The 22,880-nt window shown below is 32.9% G+C and overlaps 1 protein-coding gene across 5 annotated transcripts in view; it reads left to right on the top strand.

Moving 5' to 3' along the window:
• The window catches only part of LOC134264445 (cytochrome P450 2C37-like), a 79,857-nt gene that overhangs the window by 34,800 nt on the left and 22,177 nt on the right, over positions 1-22,880 (top strand). The window contains exons 1-4 of one of the 5 annotated variants that reach the window (XM_062746742.1): positions 3,319-3,676; positions 7,681-8,193; positions 8,816-9,259; positions 9,463-9,647. The exons of 1 other annotated variant lie outside the window; for it this stretch is intronic. In XM_062746742.1, coding sequence (XP_062602726.1) covers positions 3,361-3,676; positions 7,681-8,193; positions 8,816-9,259; positions 9,463-9,641 — 1,452 coding nt within the window. In that variant the 5' untranslated portion in view covers positions 3,319-3,360 and the 3' untranslated portion in view covers positions 9,642-9,647. Of the gene's footprint in view, positions 1-3,313; positions 3,677-7,680; positions 8,194-8,815; positions 9,260-9,462; positions 9,648-22,880 lie in introns of those variants that run through there. 3 more of the 5 variants (XM_062746748.1, XM_062746745.1, XM_062746747.1) reach the window with 3 other exon arrangements.

The raw sequence follows: 22,880 nt of genomic DNA, 5'->3' as shown, positions 1-22,880 counted from the left end.
CTATACAGTGGGTGTGACCGGTCGACAGAGAATGTTAACTCCTCTCTGATTGGTACCTGATTCTATAAAGTGGGTGTGACCGGCCGACAGATTATGTTTACTCCTCTCTGATTGGTACCTGGTTCTATACAGTGGGTGTGACCGGCCGACAGAGGATGTTAACTCCTCTCTGATTGGTACCTGGTTCTATACAGTAAGTGTGACCGGTCGACAAAGAATGTTAACTCCTCTCTGATTGGTACCTGGTTCTGTACAGTGGGTGTGACCGGTCGACAGAGAATGTTAACTCCTCTCTGATTGGTACCTGGTTCTATACAGTTGGTGTGACCGGTCGACAGAGAATGTTAGATCCTCTCTAATTGGTACCTTGTTTTTTACACTGGGTGTGACCGGCTGAGAGATTATGTTAACTCCTCTCTGATTGGTACCTGGTTCAACCTCTGAGGTCCGTGTTTGCTTTGCTCCCGAACTGTATGGCTTGAGTTGAGCTTGATAACGTTATCTTTATATTTCATGCAGTAAAATGTGACCGTGATTGCAATATTCTTATATATTAAATCATTTTTACGAGGGTTGTCCAAAAAGTTCGTGGACAATGACGTTTTTGTGAAAATAAATGGTTCTATATAAATCTGTTGTATATCAAAATATTTCTCATGAAAAAAACAAGTCAGAATTATTTAATTTTTATTGATGAAACGTAATATTTTTGTAAAAATCGGGGTCTTTAGAGGTCGCGGATAGTGCGCACGGACCAAGGTTAAAATGAGGTAAACTCTGTTATAAAGAGTTCGGATTAAAATGATTATTTTCTAAATAAAACAAGTCAAAAATTAATAAAAATTTCATGTAACACAAATAAAGAGGTTATTATCATTTTATTTATCTTAAATATCGCTTACTATATAGACAACGAAAATACACAAAGAAAACCTTAGCAAGTACGTGTCGAAACTCAACTGAAAAAGTGACGTCGCCCGTCGGCACGGGACAGCGTCGGTCAAAAAATTAAGTTTTTTAATGGTTGAAACGACGTAAGAGACAAAATATTTGTTAAAACAACTCAAAATTATTGAAATATATTGAATGTATCGATTTAGGATTCGTATATACGATTTTTCAACAGTGTGTACAAATTCAAAGACACTACAAGAATTTTAAAAACAACTGTAAATGGAGATTTCTATTCAAGACGTTGTTATAAATCTAGCGCAGCGTCGGACTGGGCTGTTCAGTTTTGATATACAAACTGTTAATTTAGATGACGCTCGTAAATTTGTGTACATTGTTTTGAATTTTAAGAATTAAATAAATTATAATCCATACTTAAAGATTATTGCTAGCACTTCGAAGTGTATTGCACCTTAAAAAAGAAATGTAGTGTGTGTCCATGAACATGTGTAAAGTCAAAATCCAAATGTTTGACGTTATAATGAAATTAGCGTAACGTCAGACTGGTCCGTACGCACAATCTTCGATCTTTAAAGACCCCGATTTTTACAAAAATATTAAGTTTCATCAATAAAAATTATATCATTCTGACTTATTTTTTCATGAGAAATATTTTGATATACAATAGATGCATATAGAACTATTTATTTTAACAAAAACGTCATTGTCCACGAACTTTTTGGACAACCCTCGTATATCCTTACAAAGATATTTGAAATGCAAAAGTAACTAAAATTAAGTATTTTATACACCCTCCCAGCTTTATAGTATAAAGTATATAGTGATCGGGATGTACGTCCATCTGTACCTCCGTCCGTCTGTACGTACGTCTGTTAAACTTTGGGGTATCCATTTATTAACCGCATCTCCTCTTATACCACTGATTGAAATTTGTATTTTTTGAAGTCATAATATAATTTTTTTACTCATTTAATAACTCCTGAATTGACCTGATGTTTCTGTATATTTATGATTTTGACAAAAAAATGTAGAAATGGAATTGAAGTAAAGGTTGACAGTCACAATATGTGCATGACATGGACTCATATTTAGAGAAATTGGTACCAGTATGAAATGAAATACAAAGATAACGACAAGTATTGTTCACAAAGCTCATTGTCCACTTAAACAATACAAAGATAACGATCAGTATTGAAGCTCATTGTCCACTTAAACAATACAAATCGGGACCAGAGCAAACACTTCACTCCAAAAACATCAGTGATAATTTTTACATGGACTCATATTAGAAGAAATTGGTAGCAGTATGAAACGGAATACGAAGATTACGACCAGTATTGAAGATTACAGTCTCCACTCAAAATATACAAATCGGGAGCAAAGAAATCACTTCACTCCAAAAACATCAGAGGCGGCCATGGATGAGCAAGATTTATTTTGTGACTTCATAATATCGTCATTTACTTCAAACGACAGTTCAACTTTATATTATGGTTCAAAAAATGAAAAAATTGATGGCAAGACATTAAACAAATAAGATACTAGTATGTATTTTTAAGTTTTCAGAGCTCACGGGGTACATGAATACAACACTTAAAGGCTGCATACTTCTAAATGGTATTGTAGTTCAAGAATTCTATTAAAAAAATATTCAATTTTCTATGTAAATGCAGTTGTATATATCTTATTCTGTATTTGTAGATTTTGAAGTAAAAAAATATTTTCCGATACTTATTTACAATAAACATTGCTTGAGAGAAAACTACGTCGTCAAGGTCGTAGCTTGCATTTAAATATAATCATATGTGTACTTATTTCCATTACAAGGCCTCACATTTCAGCTAGTTAGATTTGTGAATGAAAATAGGTTACATCAAATGTTATGGAGAAAAGCTAATGCAATAATTGTTTGAAAATACAATGTTTATCTTCATTTATTTTCTTTTGCAAAAGAATATTCTATCCCATTCTTTTAAGGGAAGTTCAGAATGATATTTAATCTGTTTCATATTCTAGTAATATACTTGAAAAAGATGTTAATGGTAATCTAAAACCCAAGCTTTATCATTAACATAATGCCTTTAACTAATCAAACCTAAAAACTCAAAATATATTGTGTGCATATCGGGAATATGGGACATTGTTGAAATAGTGGTTCTGAGGTCAAGTATAATGTCCGGAGGTCAGTAGCCCTGTTATTTTTACAAAACCACATTCTAAGCAATACACCTAAAAATCAAATCCCTACCTCTAATAGTACTCCGGATATGAAGTGTGACAGAGGGAAAAACAGAAGGATGCCGGAGAAATTAATCCCAAGTATCGCTCTGCTGTGTAAGCGACCAAAAAAATCAGAATAGGAGATAGGAGAAATAGTTTTTGGCACATAAATGACACCATACAAATAAGTTCAACGAATGTAGGACTCCATGTAGAATATTCGACATAATGTGGGTGACATTGGCTATTGTTGTCGTATTACTTACCTTGATATGGAGCCTGACTGGACGACCAAAAGGTCTTCCGCCTGGTCCTACATGTTACCCTATCATCGGCAATGTCGGTCTTTTCAAACCATCAGAGGCATTGAAAGCTCACAGGAGACTGAGGAAAATTTATGGAGACATCTTTACCATAATGATCTTCCATAAACCTATCATATTTGTTCATGGATTCGACAACATCCGGGCATTACTTGTTAAGCATGGCGATATCTTCTCTGATCGACCAAGGATGCTATCCACTGACATTGCAGAAGGAAACGGTAATTTTTTAAGGTTTCATCAAAGGATAAAATGTCCAAAAAATATTTTTATCATGGCTCCAGAACAATATGAGGTATAAAGTAAAAACTTTTAATTGTTTAACCATCATTTCAGAAATAATATATGTTTATTATTTGCATTATAAGTACATTCGGTTTCACATCTTAACATTTTGACATAACGAACTGAAAACAACTTTCCAGAGGTATCGAAGTCCAATTTGCCCTTCATTGATAAACATATATTTTTTTCTTCAATGATGACTTTCATTAAAAGTAGTACGGAATTAATTAGGTGAAATTAAAAAAAAACCATATGCATTTTTTAAGAAATATTGTCGATAGGTATTTTTATTCAGTATTTGTTATCAAATGGTACTTTCTATCCGTCAATTAAGAAATGAATTTAATTTTTTGAAGATTCATTTAAGAAATGAATTTAATTTTTGAAGATTCATGAGGTTATGAACTACGACGCTTCACGCTGGCATATTTCATGAAGTGCATTAACACTTCATGATAAATATACCGGCGTGAAGAGTTGTAGTTCATATACCTCATGAATCTTCAAAAAATTAAATTCATTTCTTATATTTACATTATTTTTCTGATGACTTGCCATAAATTTACGCCGTTCAACTGTCATTTTTAAAACAAAACAGTGTGCACTATATTTTTTTTACCTTTTGACGTCAAGAGCGGTATTATGACGTAACAATGCAGATATTCATGCTTATTCGTGATACATACCTAATGTAGTTCATGAGAAAAAATACTGCATTTTATTTTGTAAAGAAATTTATCGGAAATGTAAATATATGGTTATGAACTACGACCCTTCTGATGACTTGCTATAAATTTACGCTGTTCAACTGTCATTTTCAAATCAAAACAGTGTGCACTTTTTTTAACGTCAAGAGCGGTATTATGACGCAACAATGGAGATATTCATGCTTATTCGTGGTACATACCTAATGTAGTTCATGACAAAAATGAACAGCATTTTTTTTGTAAAGAATTATACGGGAAATTAATTGGAAATGTAAATATTCAATGATATACTTACAAACTATAAAGTTTCAACTTTATAAACAACATTGTAAGCTATTGTTAAAATAACGTTTTGGACATTTTGACCTTTGATGAAACTAGTGATGTCAAAATATTTATTTTACTTAGTCGAACATTCGATGGCATTATTCGAACTATAGTCGACTATTCGGAGCATTTTTTTTTTAAAAAACCCTCATCAATAGCTTTTTCATAAATCAAAAACCCTTTTCGTAAATTTAAGTAAAAAGTAACATCAAATGCCTATACTGTGTGTTACGCACCGATATTCATATGAACCTTAAGTTGGGATAAGATGTAGAAATGAAATAGATTTACACCAGAAATTGACTCTCCAAATTGTATGAATTTCGTAATTCATATTCAAAAATTGCTCTGTACATTCTTTCTAGTACGCTTATAGAATTGTCAGCAGTATTTTTAAAGCTAATTTGAAATAAATTGGAAAATTGGAGGAGATTATTGTTTTAAAATTAGGAGTTTCAAAACTTTACGACTATGCTGTGTTCTTATTGCATAATTTTAACATTCAAAAAGGTAATGAATAATAATGATTAATTTAATTGGTACAAGTCCAATTAATATTTTTCAAAGTCCATTGAAGCGCTGCGTAATTTACTACAATAACAAAAAAAGTCAGTAATTAAGAAATAATTATCGCGGTATGTAATAACCGTTTTCCATCTAAGCAGTGTGGAAAGTTATTTAAGTACCGTGACGGTGTTTAGGCTCTTATTTGTCTGAGGATGGATACTATAACGGATTTGAGGAATGGCGCTTTACAATTTTGAATTGAGAATTCTTTAAGAACTCCTGTTCTGCATCTATTAAATATTCGAATGTCGTTTCAGTATTCGATCGTCGGTCCATTCGACTGATAGTCGAATAGTCGACTACTCGTTGACATCCTTAGATGAAACCATAATTTAAGTATATTTTTCATTTCCCATTCTTGGTATGATCAATGAAAACAGCTTAATTTCAAGTCTTCAAGGTAGGCGATACACAGGGTCAGGGGGCCTATATGATTCATCTGATTATTTTTTTATTTGAAAATTATGTGAAGATTTCGTAAAAAAATTATCAATATTTTTTTCATGCGAATGTCATGTGAATAAGTTTGTATGATATTCATATAATGTTGTTAAAAAAAAAACATTCACCACGTGAAGTTTCCATGCCATAAGTTCTTCTTGTAAAAATCATAACATTCATCGTTTCTTTCTCATGAAATAAATTTATGTGAATTTCATATAAATTTTCTGTGTCACAATGAGCAACTTTTGCCTGTATATGCATAGAACGTTAACAAATCTTTTTGTTATACCTTTAAAAATTTGTTCCTTTACATGTCTTTACGAAAAAAGTCGAACATTTCTAATGTTTTCCTGAGTGGGAATGAAAGAAATTGATGTTTGACCGCTAAGTGAGATGTTGGACCGGTCGATGAGATGCTGGACCGCTTTTTGTTATACCTTTAAAATTTGTTCCTTCACAAGTCTATACGAAAAAAGTAGAGCATTTCTAATGTTTTGTTGAGCGGGAATGAAAAAAAAATGATATTTGACCGCTAAGTGAGATGTTGGACCGGTTGATGAGATGTTGGAACGCTTACGTCACACATTGGGCAGGGCTTTATCTCATCACCATTGGTGTTCAACAGTGACGTACCTGATGTTAAATCACGGAAGATGGTACAAAATACATGTGTGTCAAAAAATTAAAATAAAATGAAAGAAATAACAAAACATTTATTGACTGATTTCTCGGGCAAAATGCGTTTTGTCGACCCTCGAACCAAACTGTCAACCGTCGGCCTAACGTCCTCAGGCAGACAGTTTGATTCTTGGGTCCGATAATACGCATGTTGCCCTCGAACTCAGTCAAAAAAATGTATAATATTGGAATGAATTTGAGATTGGTGTTGACTATACAACAGAAAAAATCCCAAAAGGGAAACTTGATATTTGTAAAATAAAGTTATTTTCTTTCAATTCAATTCCTTTTAATTTCATATTAATTTCCTTATCAATTGATAATAAATGTTACAGCTTAACTTTTCAAAGATATCACATCTTACTTGATTATTTACAATTTTATCAACATTCTTATTAAAGGTACTTGGACACAGATTTGAAGTTAATATTTTCTCATTTTTTCTGTATAATATCATGAATCATATATTTTAATAGCATTTTACACAAAAATTAATTAAAAATCTTATTTTATTTAAAAGTTATTAAAATTTTAAATTTTTTGGCGGGTTTGATTGACACATCCTTGCACTTTCACAAATTTTAACTTTATTCTTAATCCTTAGGTAAAGTGGCAATTTTGATATTTTATAATGAGAAATATTAACTTTTATCAAGAAAAATAATTTTATTCAGTGTAGAAATGTTAGAAAGCAAAACACCTTCACAAGTATCGTCATTCCGAACTAAGAGATGCGTACAGAGTTTAGCAAACGAGCACACTCGTGTTATGTACACAGTTTTTGTAAATAGGGCTCGAGTTCTGTTATTGTTTATATTTAGAATTCACCGGGTGCGTTCAATCGTCACCGTCTGCTTACCACAACTGCATGGACTGACAATATATTGTGTGTTTGTTTTGCTTTCGAATGTGTCTACTCTGAATTTTCTGGATTAGTAGTATTAATAATTTTCATTCATACAAAACGATATTGCCACTTTTCCTAAGGATTAAGAATAAAATTAAATTTGTGAGAGTGCAAGGATATGTCAATCAAACCCGCCAAAAAATTTGAAATTTCAATATCTTTTAAAAGAAATAAGATTTTTAATTAATTTTTGTGTGAAATGCTATTAAAATATATAAGTCGTAATATTATAGAGAAAATAATAACTTCAAATTTGTGTCCAAGTACCTTTAATTACCTGGGCCCTAATTTTTAATTTGTACTTGTCCAGGTGTGATATGGTCATGGGGTCCTTTATGGAAAGAAACAAGATCGTTTTCAGTGATGACATTACGAAAGTTTGGATTTGGGAAACGTTCCATGGAAAGCCAAATCATGGAAGAAGTAGACTGCTTGATAGAGAAATTGGGAAAATCTGAAAACGAGGCTTTTGATATTAAAAATCTACTGAATGCATCCACGGCCAACGTCATTTGTTCGCTTTTATTTGGTAGAAGATTTGATTATGATGATACAAGATTCAAGCATTTAATTGATCTCTTGTCGAGGGCGTTTAGTAGTGTAACCACAGCTTCACCGGTTTATATTTTTCCATCTTTATGCAAATTCAGAATCTTTAACATCGACACAGTTTTAGAAAATATTCGTGCATATAGGGCATTTCTTGATGAAATGATAGAGGAGCATAGACGAAATTTTGACGAAAACCACATCGATGATTTTATTGATGCCTTTCTTCTGGAACAAAAACAAACATCAGATGAATCCAACACTATATTTACAGGTTTGTATTTTAACGTCCCTCTCGTGAATTTTTCACTCATACGGAGACGCCACCACTTACCGGTGGAGAGCTGCAAATTGTGTACAATGCTCGACACTCAGTGCCATTAAGCAGTAAGGGATCTTTTTCGTACCAGCACCTACTGCTACGCCGGGCATCGGTGTATACGGTCTCATCTAAAGGACCGGTCTCCAGGTCCCACTGTGGGATTCGAACCATCGACGTAAGTTATATTTATGGGTAATTCATCATGTATGTCATGATGGAGTTTTGAAGAAGGGATTAAAGGGCATTTAAATGTTAATCCCCATGAAATCACAAAATAAGTGCACTTTAAGTGTATGATTCATTCTGATTAATTAATTATGAACATGTAGTGTTGTATGCAAATATGCATTTGCTTTTTTGTGTTCGTCGATATTGATGTAACAAAGTATTATATATTTAAGTTACACTCTCAGCATAAAGGAAACACAATTTGAAGACATCTTATCTTTGCTTATTTACAATGCTTTGATCTTTGTTTTATTTACTAGCATAAAAATATTTAACATAATATTAGTTTATCTGTTACAACATTATTGACTCTTTAATTATCACAATATTATACATCTTTTTGCAGACAAAAATCTAAACCAAACTTTAGAAGACATAATCCAAGCTGGCACTGAAACCTCTTCCACAACACTCAGATGGGCACTACTTTTCTTGATCCATTATCCGCACTGGCAGAAAAGAATTCAAAAGGAAATTGATTACGTTATCGGTCAAGGTCAGCCTAAAATGGAACATAAGGAACAGCTGCCAACGGTAGAGGCTTTCATGCTGGAGAGTATTCGAGTAGGAAATACCTCCCCCTTAACTGCCCCACGTGCAGCCAAGGAAGACTTCACGTACAAAGGACACCTCTTTCCCAAAGGTACCACAGTACTGTTTCTGTTGGAGTCCGCCTTGATGGACCCAGAAACATTTCCTGAACCTTCAAAGTTTAAACCAGAGCGGTTTTTAGATGACAACGGGAGATGTCGTGAAGACTTAAAAGACAAGTTGATTTCCTTTTCAGTGGGTATGAATTTACAATAAAATATTTCAGTATTGGAAAAAGACCAAGGATTATCAATAATAATTATCATGGTCAGTACGTAAGTTAAAATATGAACTATAAGCAAATATCTAGTAAAATTTAAGAATACATACAAAATTAAACTGCCATTATTTAGAAATCGCTCTTGCACTGATAAAAATCATACCTTATCTTTGTTGTGACAGGGCCAAGAGCGTGCTTAGGAGAAGCCCTCGCAAAAATGGAGCTCTTTCTTTTTTTCGTCCGATTTCTACAGAAGTTTCAGATAAAACCCGAGGATCCCCAGTGTCTGCCTCCTATAGAGGGAAGTCTTGGGATTACTCACACTCCGAATGCCTTTAATCTGAGACTTGTTAAACGTTAAACTGTATTAATCAAACAGTTTTGAGATAAAAACAAGTACCATTGGAAAATTCTAAATATGGTTTGATTCCAGTTTTATGTATTTGATGTGATAGAAAACATTATTTTTCGTATTTTATGATGTCAAAATAAAATGTTTAATTGCAAAAACTAATGTGTTGACCCCATGTTCCTGTATTTTTAATAATCCAAACGGTTAAAATTGATATTGGGAAATTGAAATATGCCTTTGGAGAAGAGGTTGAGAATCACATTTTGTGCAAAACATGTATTCATATATGAAGAAATTGTACCAGTGTGGAAAGAGATATGAAGATAACGAACATTATGAAAAACATCAATAGGCAGTTGACTGATTGAATGGTTGTATTTCCTGACAAGGTCATTCTATCGACCAAACGCTTGCAAAAGGATGACTTCAAAAGAAACTGCTGATATGCATGTTTCGTCAATTTGTTTGTCAAAAGCTTGTTTGTTGTTGGAATGGGCTTATCTAATCAACGGGGAGACAAACTCCAAATACAGGTGATAATAGTAGATTTATCAATAAGTAAAGGAAGTTGATTGAAAATTTGAAGTCAGCACGTTTAGCATGTTAGTTTACCATTAAAGTTTTTTCTGGTAAACTTAAATATCTAAATATGAATCTGATATGTCAGACTCTGTGGTACCTTTTCTTCAAGCTCTTGTATGAATACAAGAATAGGTCTACTAAAACCGGGGTGCAATTAGTTTGTTCGCATATTGAAGTTTAAGGAACTTAAAAGTTTATGACTTAAAAAGAGTCTGCTGGTATCCTTGTTTCATCAACTTGTTTGTCAATAATTTACCTCGTTTTAGAAATTATTCATACGTAGAGCATGTGCTGGCGTATCGAATCAACTGAGATATATAAAAAAATCCGTATGCAGGTGATGAATGTACTAGCTGCAGAAGTGAGAAAAATTGACGGAAGGTTACAGTCATCATAAAGTTTTGATGTTAGAAAACTTTAACATCTTTTGCTGGAAAAATATATAAAATTAAATATACGAGGGCTGTTCAATAAAGAATGCCCTAAACTGTATGACATACAATACAGATATCATATGACATGAAGGTTGACTTTCTCTCATTATTGAATCTTTAATGAATTTATGACAGTTCATGTGACCACTTTTCATCACATAGTTTCATTGTGAGAAGCTGGAAAACAAGAGCTATTCGAGACACTGCATTACAAAATTACAAATGAATGGTAAAGAATAAGTAAACTAGAGTGAAAATAAAAGCTTCATTAAAGCTGCGGTAAAACTTGTTAAGAATCTAGAAGAAATATTCACTGAAATATGCGACATTTACAGCAACCAATGCTTGTTTTATAGACAAATTAGCAGGTGAATTTCAATGATAAAAAATCATATAATGGGCATCACAAATTGGTACCGTCCTTGCCAACAAAGAATTATAACTTATGTACTGTTTGCCAAATTTCAAGAAATAATATTTAATGATGTATGATTGACTTTAACACACATAGCAAATTTGATAGACATCATATCGGGAGTAGTTTACCATGTTTTAAAGAAACATTTGACAGTAAAAAAGCTTGGTACTTAAAGGTCACCCTATATTTTGAAAAATGAGTGGAAACGACAGTGTGTACGAATGTCTTACAATTATTTTAAAATATCAGTAATTGTAGTTATCCGAGTTTGTTTGATATTCAAACAGATAATGGAACTTGAATCTATTGCTTAAAACCCTCAAAACAAAATTTACCATAAGATATTCTTGAAAAAAAAAACACAGGGAAGGTCTGACAAGAGCAAAGCATTGCAAGAGCAAAAAGACAGATTTATGTGCAATTTTCTAAATATTAGTGGTGTTTTTGATCAAATTCGTATTCGGGGAGACAGTTTAATTTTTGGAGGAGTCTAGAAAGCATTTTTTTCTTGCAAAAAAATAGAAAGGTTAATTAGAGGAAGGACCCAGAATCAGTAATCCACTATCGCTCCCTTACTTATGCAGCATTTTACATTCATCACTTGCATACGGAGTTTATATATCTCAGTTGATTCAATACGCAAGAGCATGCTCTGTTGCAACCACTATTGAAATACCGACCACTATTGAAATAATTATATCAATAGTGGTTGAGAGTGCATTTCAAAAGCAAACATAGTTAGTAACCACTATTGAAATACGACCACTATTGAAATAATAATATCAATAGCGGTTGAGAGTGTATTTCAATAACAAACATAGGTTATAACCACTATTGAAATACGACCACTATTGAAATAATTATTTCAATAGTGGGTGAGATTCATTTCAATAACAAACATAGGTTGCAACCACTATTAAAATAATGTTCACTTTTGAAATAAAGATTTCAATATCGATTACATTATGGTTTTATTTTGTAATATTATCAGCAGCTATCAAAATAATTATTCAAATCACTTTTGAAATTATAATTTCAATAACTATCTAAACCTTCATTTAAGGACAGATGTTACAAACAAAATATGGATGCCTGGATTGGTACATATATTTTGGTCTGATTTCATTGAAAATGATGCAAATAATGAATTTCTAGAATATAATGAAATTCTAAACCTTCTGTGATGTCAAAATTTTGCCTCCCTAAAACCATCCTTATTAATTTATACACTTTAATTATTAATCTATATACTTTTCACCCCAAATCCAATTTTTGTGAAATTTTGAATAAGTAATTAAAAATTACTCGGTAAAATTCTTCTTTCAATACTGGTCGTATTTCAATAGTGGTTGAAACCTATGTTATCATATTGAAAAGCACTCTTTCCCACTATTAAATAATTATTTTAATAGTGCTTGTATTTTAATAGTGGTTGAAACCTATGGTAATCAAATTGAAAAGCACTCTTTCCCACTATTAAATAATTATTTCAATAGTGCTTGTATTTCAATAGTGGTTGAAACCTATGGTTATGATATTGAAATGCACTCTCACCCATAATGGAAGTAATTATTTCAATAGTGGTCGTATTTCAATAGTGGTTTATACCTATGTTTGTTATTGAAATGCACTCTCAACCACTATTGATATAATTATTTCAATAGTGGTTACTAACTATGTTTGCAATTGAAATGCACTCTCAACCACTATTGATATAATTATTTCAAAAGTGGTCGTATTTCAATAGTGGTTACTACCTATGTTTGCTATTGAGATGCACTCTCAACCACTATTGATATAATTATTTCAATAGTGGTCGGTATTTCAATAGTGGTTGCAACAGAGCATGCTCTTGCGTATTGAATCAACTGAGATATATAAACTCCGTATGCAAGTGATGAATGTAAAATGCAGTTTCTAAAGAAAATTCGGGTATATTGTTGTTACTCATGTCCGTCTGTCCGTCGGTTTGTCACACTTTTCTTCCCTGAACTCCTCCTACATTTTACACAGTAGCTTAATCATCTTCTGGGAGATGGTTGGTGGGGTCAGGTAGATGTGCAGTAAGGTTTCGGATTTGGATTTTGCCTCGGGGGTCAAATGGGGGTAAAAAAATGACGCTTTTTATGCAAAAAGCCCCATCTTCCCCAAACTCCTCTTAAATTCAACTCAGCAGCCTAATCATCTTTTGGGAGATGGTTGGTGGTGTCATGTAAATGTGTAGTAAGGTTTCTGAATTTTGATTTTGCCCCGGGGGGTCAAATGGGGGTCGAAAAATGACGTTTTTTATGCAAAAAGCCCCGTCTTCCCTGAACTCCTCTTACATTTTATTCAGGAGCCTAATCATCTTTTGGGAGATGGATGACGGGGTCATGTAAATGTGTAGTAAGGTTTTGGAATTTTGATTTTGCCCCAGGATGTCAAATAGGGGTCGAAATTTATGCAAAAGCCCCATCTTCCCTTAAAGACAGAGATTTTAAGCACCGCCTTCAAAAATACCTGGTCTGGGTAGCCCTGTCTATCAAGTGCGTGAAGGTCCATCATTGGATGCTGGAACTTGATTGACAGTTACTGACTGGTCCCTGTGTATACCCTGTACACCTTGATTGGGACTCATGGTCACCTTTTAATTAACTTTTGATCCTTTGATGTTTACTGAACATGGTAAACAGAGTTACTGTATTACTTTGAAATTTTATAAATTGATAATATATGAATTAATTACATCTTTATCATTTGAAAAGAAATAATATAATATGCCTTTTAAAGCCAAAAAAATAAGTTTTAATGCAAAAACTTTTTTTCAAATGAAATTCCTATGTTATTTTTAATATGTTTAATGGTAAAGTGTAAAAGTTATTGATAAAGTTAAGAGCAGCACTGCGTAAAGTAATTAAATAAAAAAAAATTCTAATCATGGGTCACTTACATTTTCCTTTTTTATTCAAATGAGAATTTACAAGCATGTTTCATCATGTTCATAGTGACAAAGCCTTATCTTGGTTAAAATAGACCTATACATTGCAGATATTTTGTGTTGAATGTAATTCACACAGCTCTCTTTTCATTTAATTAATAGATGGGATCCTGGGGATGAATGCATTAAGTCTAATTTGGTTGTTACAAGAGTTGTTTTCTTTAAATTAACACATATAATAACATCTAAAACAATCTTTGTTTAATATTTGAATTCATAGTATGATATCATAGTATTTTTTTTAATAGGTTGGAGTGTTTTTAAACAGTCAAAAATAAATCAATAAAAATTGGAGAAACCTTTTTACTACTAATTTTAGAATTGTCTCAAAATCCCCAAAACAGGTAAAGTTGGACACCTGGGGTATTTCACTGTGTATTAAATCACTTCCTGTGTATAGGAATTAGACGACAGATGACCACAGGTGGACAGCTAGCCCCCAAGGCATTCACACCTGTACAAAATAAGCCCCTCCTTCACCCGTAATTTACCACCCGGTAAAAATCTCTGCCTTTAACTCCTATTTCATTTTAAACAGTGGCCTAATCTTCTTTTTGGAGAGTTCACTCTTTTGAAATTTTGGTAAAACATCAAGGTCAAGGCGTAAAAAATCATAGCATGCTGGGAAACATCTTGTTATGGGTAATGTACACTTAAAATGTGATAGTCGTATCTCTTCTCAATCAAAAGGAAATACAGCATTATTGAAAAGTAAGTTAAACTTCAAGGTCAAGGTCACAGAGTCAAAAAGTCATGATACATTTGGAAAAGTCTTATCACAGGTAATATACATGCATGTACAATTTGAATGCCCTTTCATTTATCTTTCAAAATGATTAATTTAAAACAATTAATTTATTTATGACAGTAGGTCAAACTTCAAGGTCATGGGTAATAAAAATCACAGTGTATTTAGAATGGTTTTGTCCCAGTTAAATACTAATACACATGTTTAATATAAAAGTCCTGTCTCTTTTCATTCAAAATATATGACCATGATGACCAAGGTTAGATTTATTGTGACAGATGGACAGACTGACAAACAAATGAGATTAAATGTCCCCTACCTTTAGCGAAAATGGGGGACAATAAATGTCCTTGCTGTTCTTGAGAAGAAGATTTATGTTGGAAAAAGTCCTCTGCATATTTACATGTAAATTGGTTGAAATTGGCCAGGTGGTTCTTAGGAAGTTAAGAATGTGAAAAGTTTGCAGACAAACAGATGGACGACAGAAAACAGTATGCTTGTAAATAGTTAATCAATAATTCATTCGCAGAGCTTGATATATTTTATAATGCACAACCTTTTCAATTCTTATGATAATTATTTTGAAAATATTTATGTCACCATGTCTGATTCAAGGGAGAACTAGAGATATGACCAGAAGTATTATGTTGAATATAAAATATGTACATGTATATTGTGTTTTTTTAGTAATTTGTTTGTTTGTTGTGACAGCAACTGTTATGGAAGCTTTTGGCAAAGGTTGAAGTTTCTCAAATGTAAGTCAAACTCCAAGGTCAAGGTCAAAGGGTCAAAATTGTTGATATCAAAGGGAAAGTCTTGTCACAAGGAATACACATGTGAAATAAGAGAGAAATCCCTAGTAATTCCTCACCTGTTCAAAAGTTATTGCCAAGGTTAAAGTTAAATCGGGTTCATCTCTAGGGTCAAGGTAAAAAATATTTATACCTGTTGAAAGTTCACAATGATTACACATGTTAAGCATGAAAGTCCTAGCACCAGCTGTTCAAAACTTAAATTAGGCCAAGTTTAAGGTATTTTTCTTGTAAATGTGGGTCAAACTCCAAGGTCAAGAGATCAAGAGGTCAAAATTGGTGGTACCCATTAAAAAGTTTTGCCAAAAGAAATTTACCTATGAAATGTGGAAGTCATGTGTATAGCCCAATCCACTTAAACAGGAAACAAAATACGTATATATAGTCAAATGGAAAAAATTTCTACAATTATGGAGTCATAAGATCAATTGTCATTTCAGGTTACAGGGAGTCAGTGCTAGGGAGATCAGACACCCCCTCCCCCCAAGAATTTACAGTTATTTAAATAAGACTATTTACTGAAGAGAATAAAAATGACTTTGGACACATCCTCCCTCTTAGAAAACAGAGATCTCACCATCATTGTTTTTATTATTATTTTTTTTATTTGCTTCTCAGGAAATCTTGGGCTGAATTTTTTTTTTTACAGAATTGTAACATCCCCCCTTCCGAAAAAAAATTCTGGATCTACGCCTGTAATAGTGTATATATATACTGAATGTCCGCAACGGGAGATAACTTGACAATGTGAAATTTGTCGACTGTGGCATGCCATGATCTTTGACCCTTTTTGAACTTCAACCTAAGCATTTGTATTTATTTATTTTTATGCAATCTATACTAAATCTTGTACTTACCGAATGTCGTAGGTCCTGACAACGAATTCATGAAATATATTCCATATAATCCAATTAAAACACAAATGATTTTAACTGACCACACTGCATCGCCAGCATACATGTGCTAAATAATCTCATATTCAGCAAACCTTTGCTGATTCCGTCGCCTTCATTAGATGAAGTAGGAATCGGCCGAGGTGTGCCGAGTGGTGATATCTAAAAATATGATAATGGGTGACGCAAACCCAATGTGAATGTAGAAATTTTCAATAAGATGTTCACACGTGAAACTGTTTAGTACAAGAACAAATCTCAAACTATCATAATAAACGATGTTTTAACATTGGTCATTTTTTTAAAAAAAATGTGTGTGTGAGAGAGAGAGTGTGTGTGTGTGTGTGTGTGTGTGTGATGGTGAGGGGGGGGGGGAGAGATAGACATTGACAAATTAATTGGGCTGTATTTTCAATGGTTTTTTTTTTCCTAAAATAATATTTTATGTGGTTGAGAAAGTAAATTTAAAAAGTTCCAAATTATGGGCAAAATATTTATCAGAATCTAATTAAGTAATTTGCTTTATTAATTAAATTCTGTTATTTCAAACTGGTAATGAATTAAGTATACAAAATACATCTATGAGGCTCATAGATCATATGGTCACATGAAAATTTTATGCTCAATTTGACGAATACATGTACGGAGATAATCATATAATTATTTTGACTTTTTCCTTGGAAAGTCCAATATGAAGGTGTGAGTATTTAGAGACAAACGCCTTAGTGCGGGTATTTCTGTCTCATGACAGCATCTAGTGGTCGTTATTTCACTAGTGGTTGCAACAATGCTCTACGTATGAACAATTTCTGAAAGGAGGTAAATTATTGACAATCAAGTTGATGAAACAAGAACATCAGCAGTCTCGTTTAAAGTCATCATTTTGTAAGTTCTATGGTCGATACAACGACCTTGTCAGCAAATACAATTTATCATGCAGTCAAATGCTGACTGATGTATTTTCATACTTATTGTTATTCAATTATTTATACACAGAATTGACGACGGATTTTTCTGTTATTTCCTGATCATGATAAGGAGCACACGGCGATACGGTGGGTGTGACCGGTGTCGCATAATATTTGGTCCGCCTCGTTTAAGGTCCGGCCGGACCTAATACGATAACATATTTGGTCTGCCTGGCTCTATAAGAAAAGGTCCGCCCTCGGCCTTTTATACAAATTGTATGCAAGTGGTTCATTCGATATTACCTGATCCCTTCTCTGATGTTTCGGAGGTTCGTGTTTGCTCTGTTCCTATTGTCTGTTGTTTTATGGACTGTTCGTTATCTCCATATCCTCCATATAAATATAATAGCAAGACATTTATCAAATAATGCATAAGATACTAGTATATATTTTCTTCAGTTTTCAGAGCTCTCGGGAAACATTGTATATACATGAATTAATCACTTCACTCAAGCGTACCGGTCACTGGCGTTGTAGTTCAAGAATGCTAATTTTTTTTACATCTAATTTACTATATAAATGCAGTTGTATTTTTCTCATTACGCATTTATATACTCTGAAGGAAAAAATATCTTCCTATACTTATTTACAACAAACAATGTCCGAGAGAAAACTACTTCGTCAAGGTCGTAGATTGCAATTAAAGATAATCATATGTGTACTTTAATATTTCAATTACAAGTATCGCATTTCAGCCAGTCAGCTTTTGAAATCAAAGTACTGAACGTGCTCATGGGAGTTGAACATGGTGTAAAATAAAATCTTTGATCAGGAGATTAAGTGAGTGAACAATATTATTCTTCAAATACAGACAACTGTTTCAGATTTTTTGTGGTGCAGGAATCTTGAGATAGACATTGAGAGACATTAAATAGCAGGAAAAAATGCATGGGCCATAATGCTTGCTTGCCTACATTAGTCCTTTTTTATACCTCCTGCTTGAAAAGTGGGAGGGTATTTATTAATCGGGATGTCCGTCCATCTGTTTGTTACGCTTTAGGTATACCAATCTCTTATCCGCACCTCCTCTTACACCACTGAATGAAATTTTCAAAGAATCTTTATTACATATTGCCGTTGTGCACCTTCTTTTACTTTTTCATCCTATACAGATTTTAGGTTTCCCATTGCAAAACATGGACACTGCCATTATATTCATATTAGAGGCGGTTGATCATTTATATTATTCACTGCTCACAGTAGCTCTAGTTCATCTTCAAATTTGTAATATATTTTTCTTTTGCACCTTTACCCATGTGTTATGAAAATTTCAGTTTCACAGGAATAATATCAATGTTGAAAAATGTGGATTTTCACACAGCATCCTTTTAAGAGCTAACAGGTTTGTTATAGAAAACTTCTCTGTGAATATAAATGTATTTCAATTACACGAACATTATACATGGAGTATATCAGAACTTTTTTTAATATTGCAAAGAAAAAGCAATACTAAATTAAAAACAAATATTTTTAAATGACCAAACATAAAAACAGTGGTATATGTGAGAGTTTGTGCGTACAAATTATCTTGTATGTAAATGAGGTATTCCTTTTATGTAAAAAAGATATACTTCATTTTGTTGTATTTAATCGCGATTCTACGAAAACATCGGTGTCCGTTTTTGGTTTTAACATTTATAACAAAGTACTAGATTGCTTTTTGGCAGGTAATACTGCTGATTAAGTAATAAATACACATGTTTCCTGAAGTTTTTATGCATTGATAAATTCATTTAAACCAAGAAAATGCTCATGAAAAGTAAAAAAGAAATCGCTAAAAATCCAAAATCCGGGACCGTCGGGCGTCGGGAAGACTAGATTTACCGCTTGCCATCAGTATGTAGAGTTGTCGTTCGTTTCTCTTTCAGTGTTTATAGATGATGCTACGCTAAAAATGAGTTCCATTACGAAAAACTTTTGAGATTCTTTATAATTTAGTTTTACTTTGAACGAAATCTAATATTCAAAATAAGATTACTTTATCATTACATTTACTAAATATACTTACATTTCAAATTATAAAAATTAGATAAATTCAGGAGAAAATGACATGAACTATTTGTGGCGGATTTTTATGCATGTTTTCTGTTGACTATCATCGGAGTAAATTGGTCGACACAGTAGCCTCGCTTTCGGCTCTATATAATCAACACAAATTACTGCGCATGTTAAACGCGTGATGACCATGGGAGATTGAACATAGTTCAACTCCCAAAAAATAGGATATAATAAATGTTATGGAGAAGATTTTATGCAATATTTTTTTGTAAAAATAATGTTCATCATTAATATTCTTTTGCAGAAGAATATTCTATATTAATCATTGTAAAGTTTATATTACATTCTTTTAAGGGAAGTTCGGAATAAAATGTAGTCTGTTTCATATTTGGATACAAGTATTTTACTAGAAAAGACGTTTATGGTCATCTAACACCCAAGTTTTATATGATAAACGTGATGATTTTATCTAATTAATCGTCAACTTCCCTTATTCATAGCTGTCTTTCGTATGAAGCTATATACCTTCATCACCTGCATACGGAAAAAACATGCATTTTCTACATAAGTACAATTTCTAAAACGTGGTAATTATTGACAATCAAGTTCCTGAAACAAGAATACCAGCAGTACCCTTTAAAGTCATCATGTTGTTAGTTCTATGGTCAATACAATGCCCTTGCTAACTGAGGTTTCTCATACTAACTGCTGGACCATTATTTACATACTGAATTGTTGACGGATTTTCCCTTTTCTTTCCGATAATGACAAGGAGCACAAGGCGGTTGTGACCGATCAGCAGTAGATGTCCATACGTCCATGGCACCTGATAGCACTTCAGATATTTTTTGGAAGTATGTGTTTGCTCTCCTCCCATGTTTTGTTTCATGGATTTTTGTACTTGAATATTGTTCGTTATCTCAACTTAATACACAACATTCCTCATGGTAAACTAAAGTCTAGGCTTTTTGAGATCATTGACAGCTGCTTTTTTAATAAAAATAGATCTCGTAAATTTAGTTACCTGGTCATTGGTCATTTCCAAAATTATGTTGTTAAAACACATTCCTATTGCACACACAAGTACTCTGAAATTGACATCAAAAAGATGCTTGAGTTTCTGGTTGACAATACCTATGTGGTTTTTTGGAGGCCAGGTCTTCTAACAAACTATTGGAATCCCTATGGGTATCAATTGCGCCCCGTTATTAGTAGACCTATCTTTGTATTCATATGAAGCAGAATTTCTGCAAAATCGTTTTCGTGATCAGAAGAAAACACTTGCTGTGGCCTTCATTTCGACATTTAGATATATCGACGACGTATTGTCAATGAACAAAGGTAATTTCGATTCCTATATGGATACGATATATCTTGGTGAGCTTGAGATAAAAGATGCCAAAGAGTCTAACACTTCTGATTCATAATTGGATATCTTAGTTGAAGAAGATGTTAATGGTATTCTAACAACCAAGCTCTATGATAAACGTGATGACTTTATATGATTATCCTTTTATATGAAACATTCTATTGTTTTGCTGAACGGGAATAAAAAAATGATGTTTGACCACTGAGTGAGATGTTGGACCGGTCGATGAGATGTTGGACTGCTTACGTCATGCATTTTCATTCATTGGTGTTCAACACTGACGGACCCGATATTACATCAGAAAGTACAAAATACATGTATGTAAAAAAAATTAAAATAAAATGAAAATTATAAGTTAACATTTTTGACAGAGTTCTTAACGACTTAACGGTCTGAAGCAGAAAATATGTTTTTCGGCCCGGTCCGACAAAACCCATTTTGCCCTCGAACTCAGCCAGTAAATGTATAATATCGGGATGAATTTGAGACTGGTGTTGGTAACACCACAGAAACAATCCCATATTAAAGGAACTCTTGAGATATGTAAAAAAAAATTTCAATTTAATTCCTCTTACTTCCTAATCATTTGATTATAAAATGAGTTACGGCATGATTATTAAAAGGATATCACATCTTATTTGATCATTTACAAAAAAAACTTTATCATTAACATAATGCCTTTAACTAATCAATCGTCAACTTCCCTTACTTATACAGCATTAATTATTATACTTCTGTTAAAATGTTTCCTATATAAAGTTCAGAAGGCAAAATAACGATCCTGTATAGTCAACAAATTGCAAAGCTTTACCCCGGGGTATAGTTTATGCTATCCACCCTCGGAAAATTTTCATGCAATTTTTGCCGCAAATTTTGATTTCCAGCGATAAATATTTAAACTGATGATGTCATAATGACTACAGTAGCATTGTTACTTCATCAGGATTCAGATTATTCTTGCGGAATTATCTTACTCCAAAAAAATTCAAACCTCAGAAATCATATTATATATATATCAATATAATAAAACGCATATCCACTGGGTGTGAGTGGGATAGCTCTTTTATCTAACCCTTGACAGGAACTATTCCCCCGAGGAATAGTTCTCTGTCGCTGGTTTGATAAAAGAGCTATCCCACTCACACCCAGTGGATAAGTGAATAATGTACCTTCATCACCTGCATACAGGGTTTAAATCAGTCGATTTGCATGAATATGCTCTACGTATGTACAATTTTTAAAATGAGGTAAATTATTGACAAATAATTTGCTTAAAAAAAGAATATCAGCCGTATAATTTAAATCAACAGTCTCATTTCATCATTTCTTAAATCGATACAATGCCCTTGTCAGCAAATACAATTTATCATTGAGTCAAATGCTGACTGTTGTTTCTTATACTGCTTGTTAGGCATTATTTACACACTGAATTGTCAACGAATTTCCCCTTTATTTCCTGATCATGACAAAAAGTACACGGCGGGTTTGACCGATCGGCCGGGGCTCACCACTCCTTTGCACGTGATTGCACCTCAGATTATCCGAGTTTGATCTGCTCCCATTTTTGAACTCGAATATTGTGCGTTATCTTCATATATTTCATTTCAGAAATTTCCAAATTAATGCAAGAGAAAAGAATGAATGTCGATCTTCAGAATAATTTTTTTTAAAAATAATTATCATCTATCTTTAACCGCTAGCATAATTTACATGTTATAACAAGCATTCTAAGAGAATTGAAGAAGCAGTACTTATTCTTTGCCGGTAAGTTTAATCTAGTTCCAATAAAAAAAATTAGAAAGGCTGTAATTTTTCTCATAAATCAATGAAGTGGAACAAAATTTAAACTTGATCTGTAACTCATTAAGATGCACTCACATACCAAAAATTAACTCAATATCTTTAAGCGTCTAGAAAAAATGCATGGAAAACCATGAAAAAATAAAAAGGCCGTATTTTCCTCTGAAATCATTAAAGAGGAACGAAATTCAAACTTGATCTTTATCTTATTGAGATACATTCAAGAAAAAGCAGCCCAACATCTGCAAA

Source organism: Saccostrea cucullata, unplaced genomic scaffold, assembly GCF_032062105.1.
Source record: "Saccostrea cucullata isolate Sc308-1 unplaced genomic scaffold, CSIRO_AGI_Scuc_v1 ctg371, whole genome shotgun sequence".
NCBI classification, from domain to species: domain Eukaryota; kingdom Metazoa; phylum Mollusca; class Bivalvia; order Ostreida; family Ostreidae; genus Saccostrea; species Saccostrea cuccullata.
Note: the sequence above shows the minus strand (reverse complement) of the source record. Positions and strands in the feature narration are given on the sequence as shown.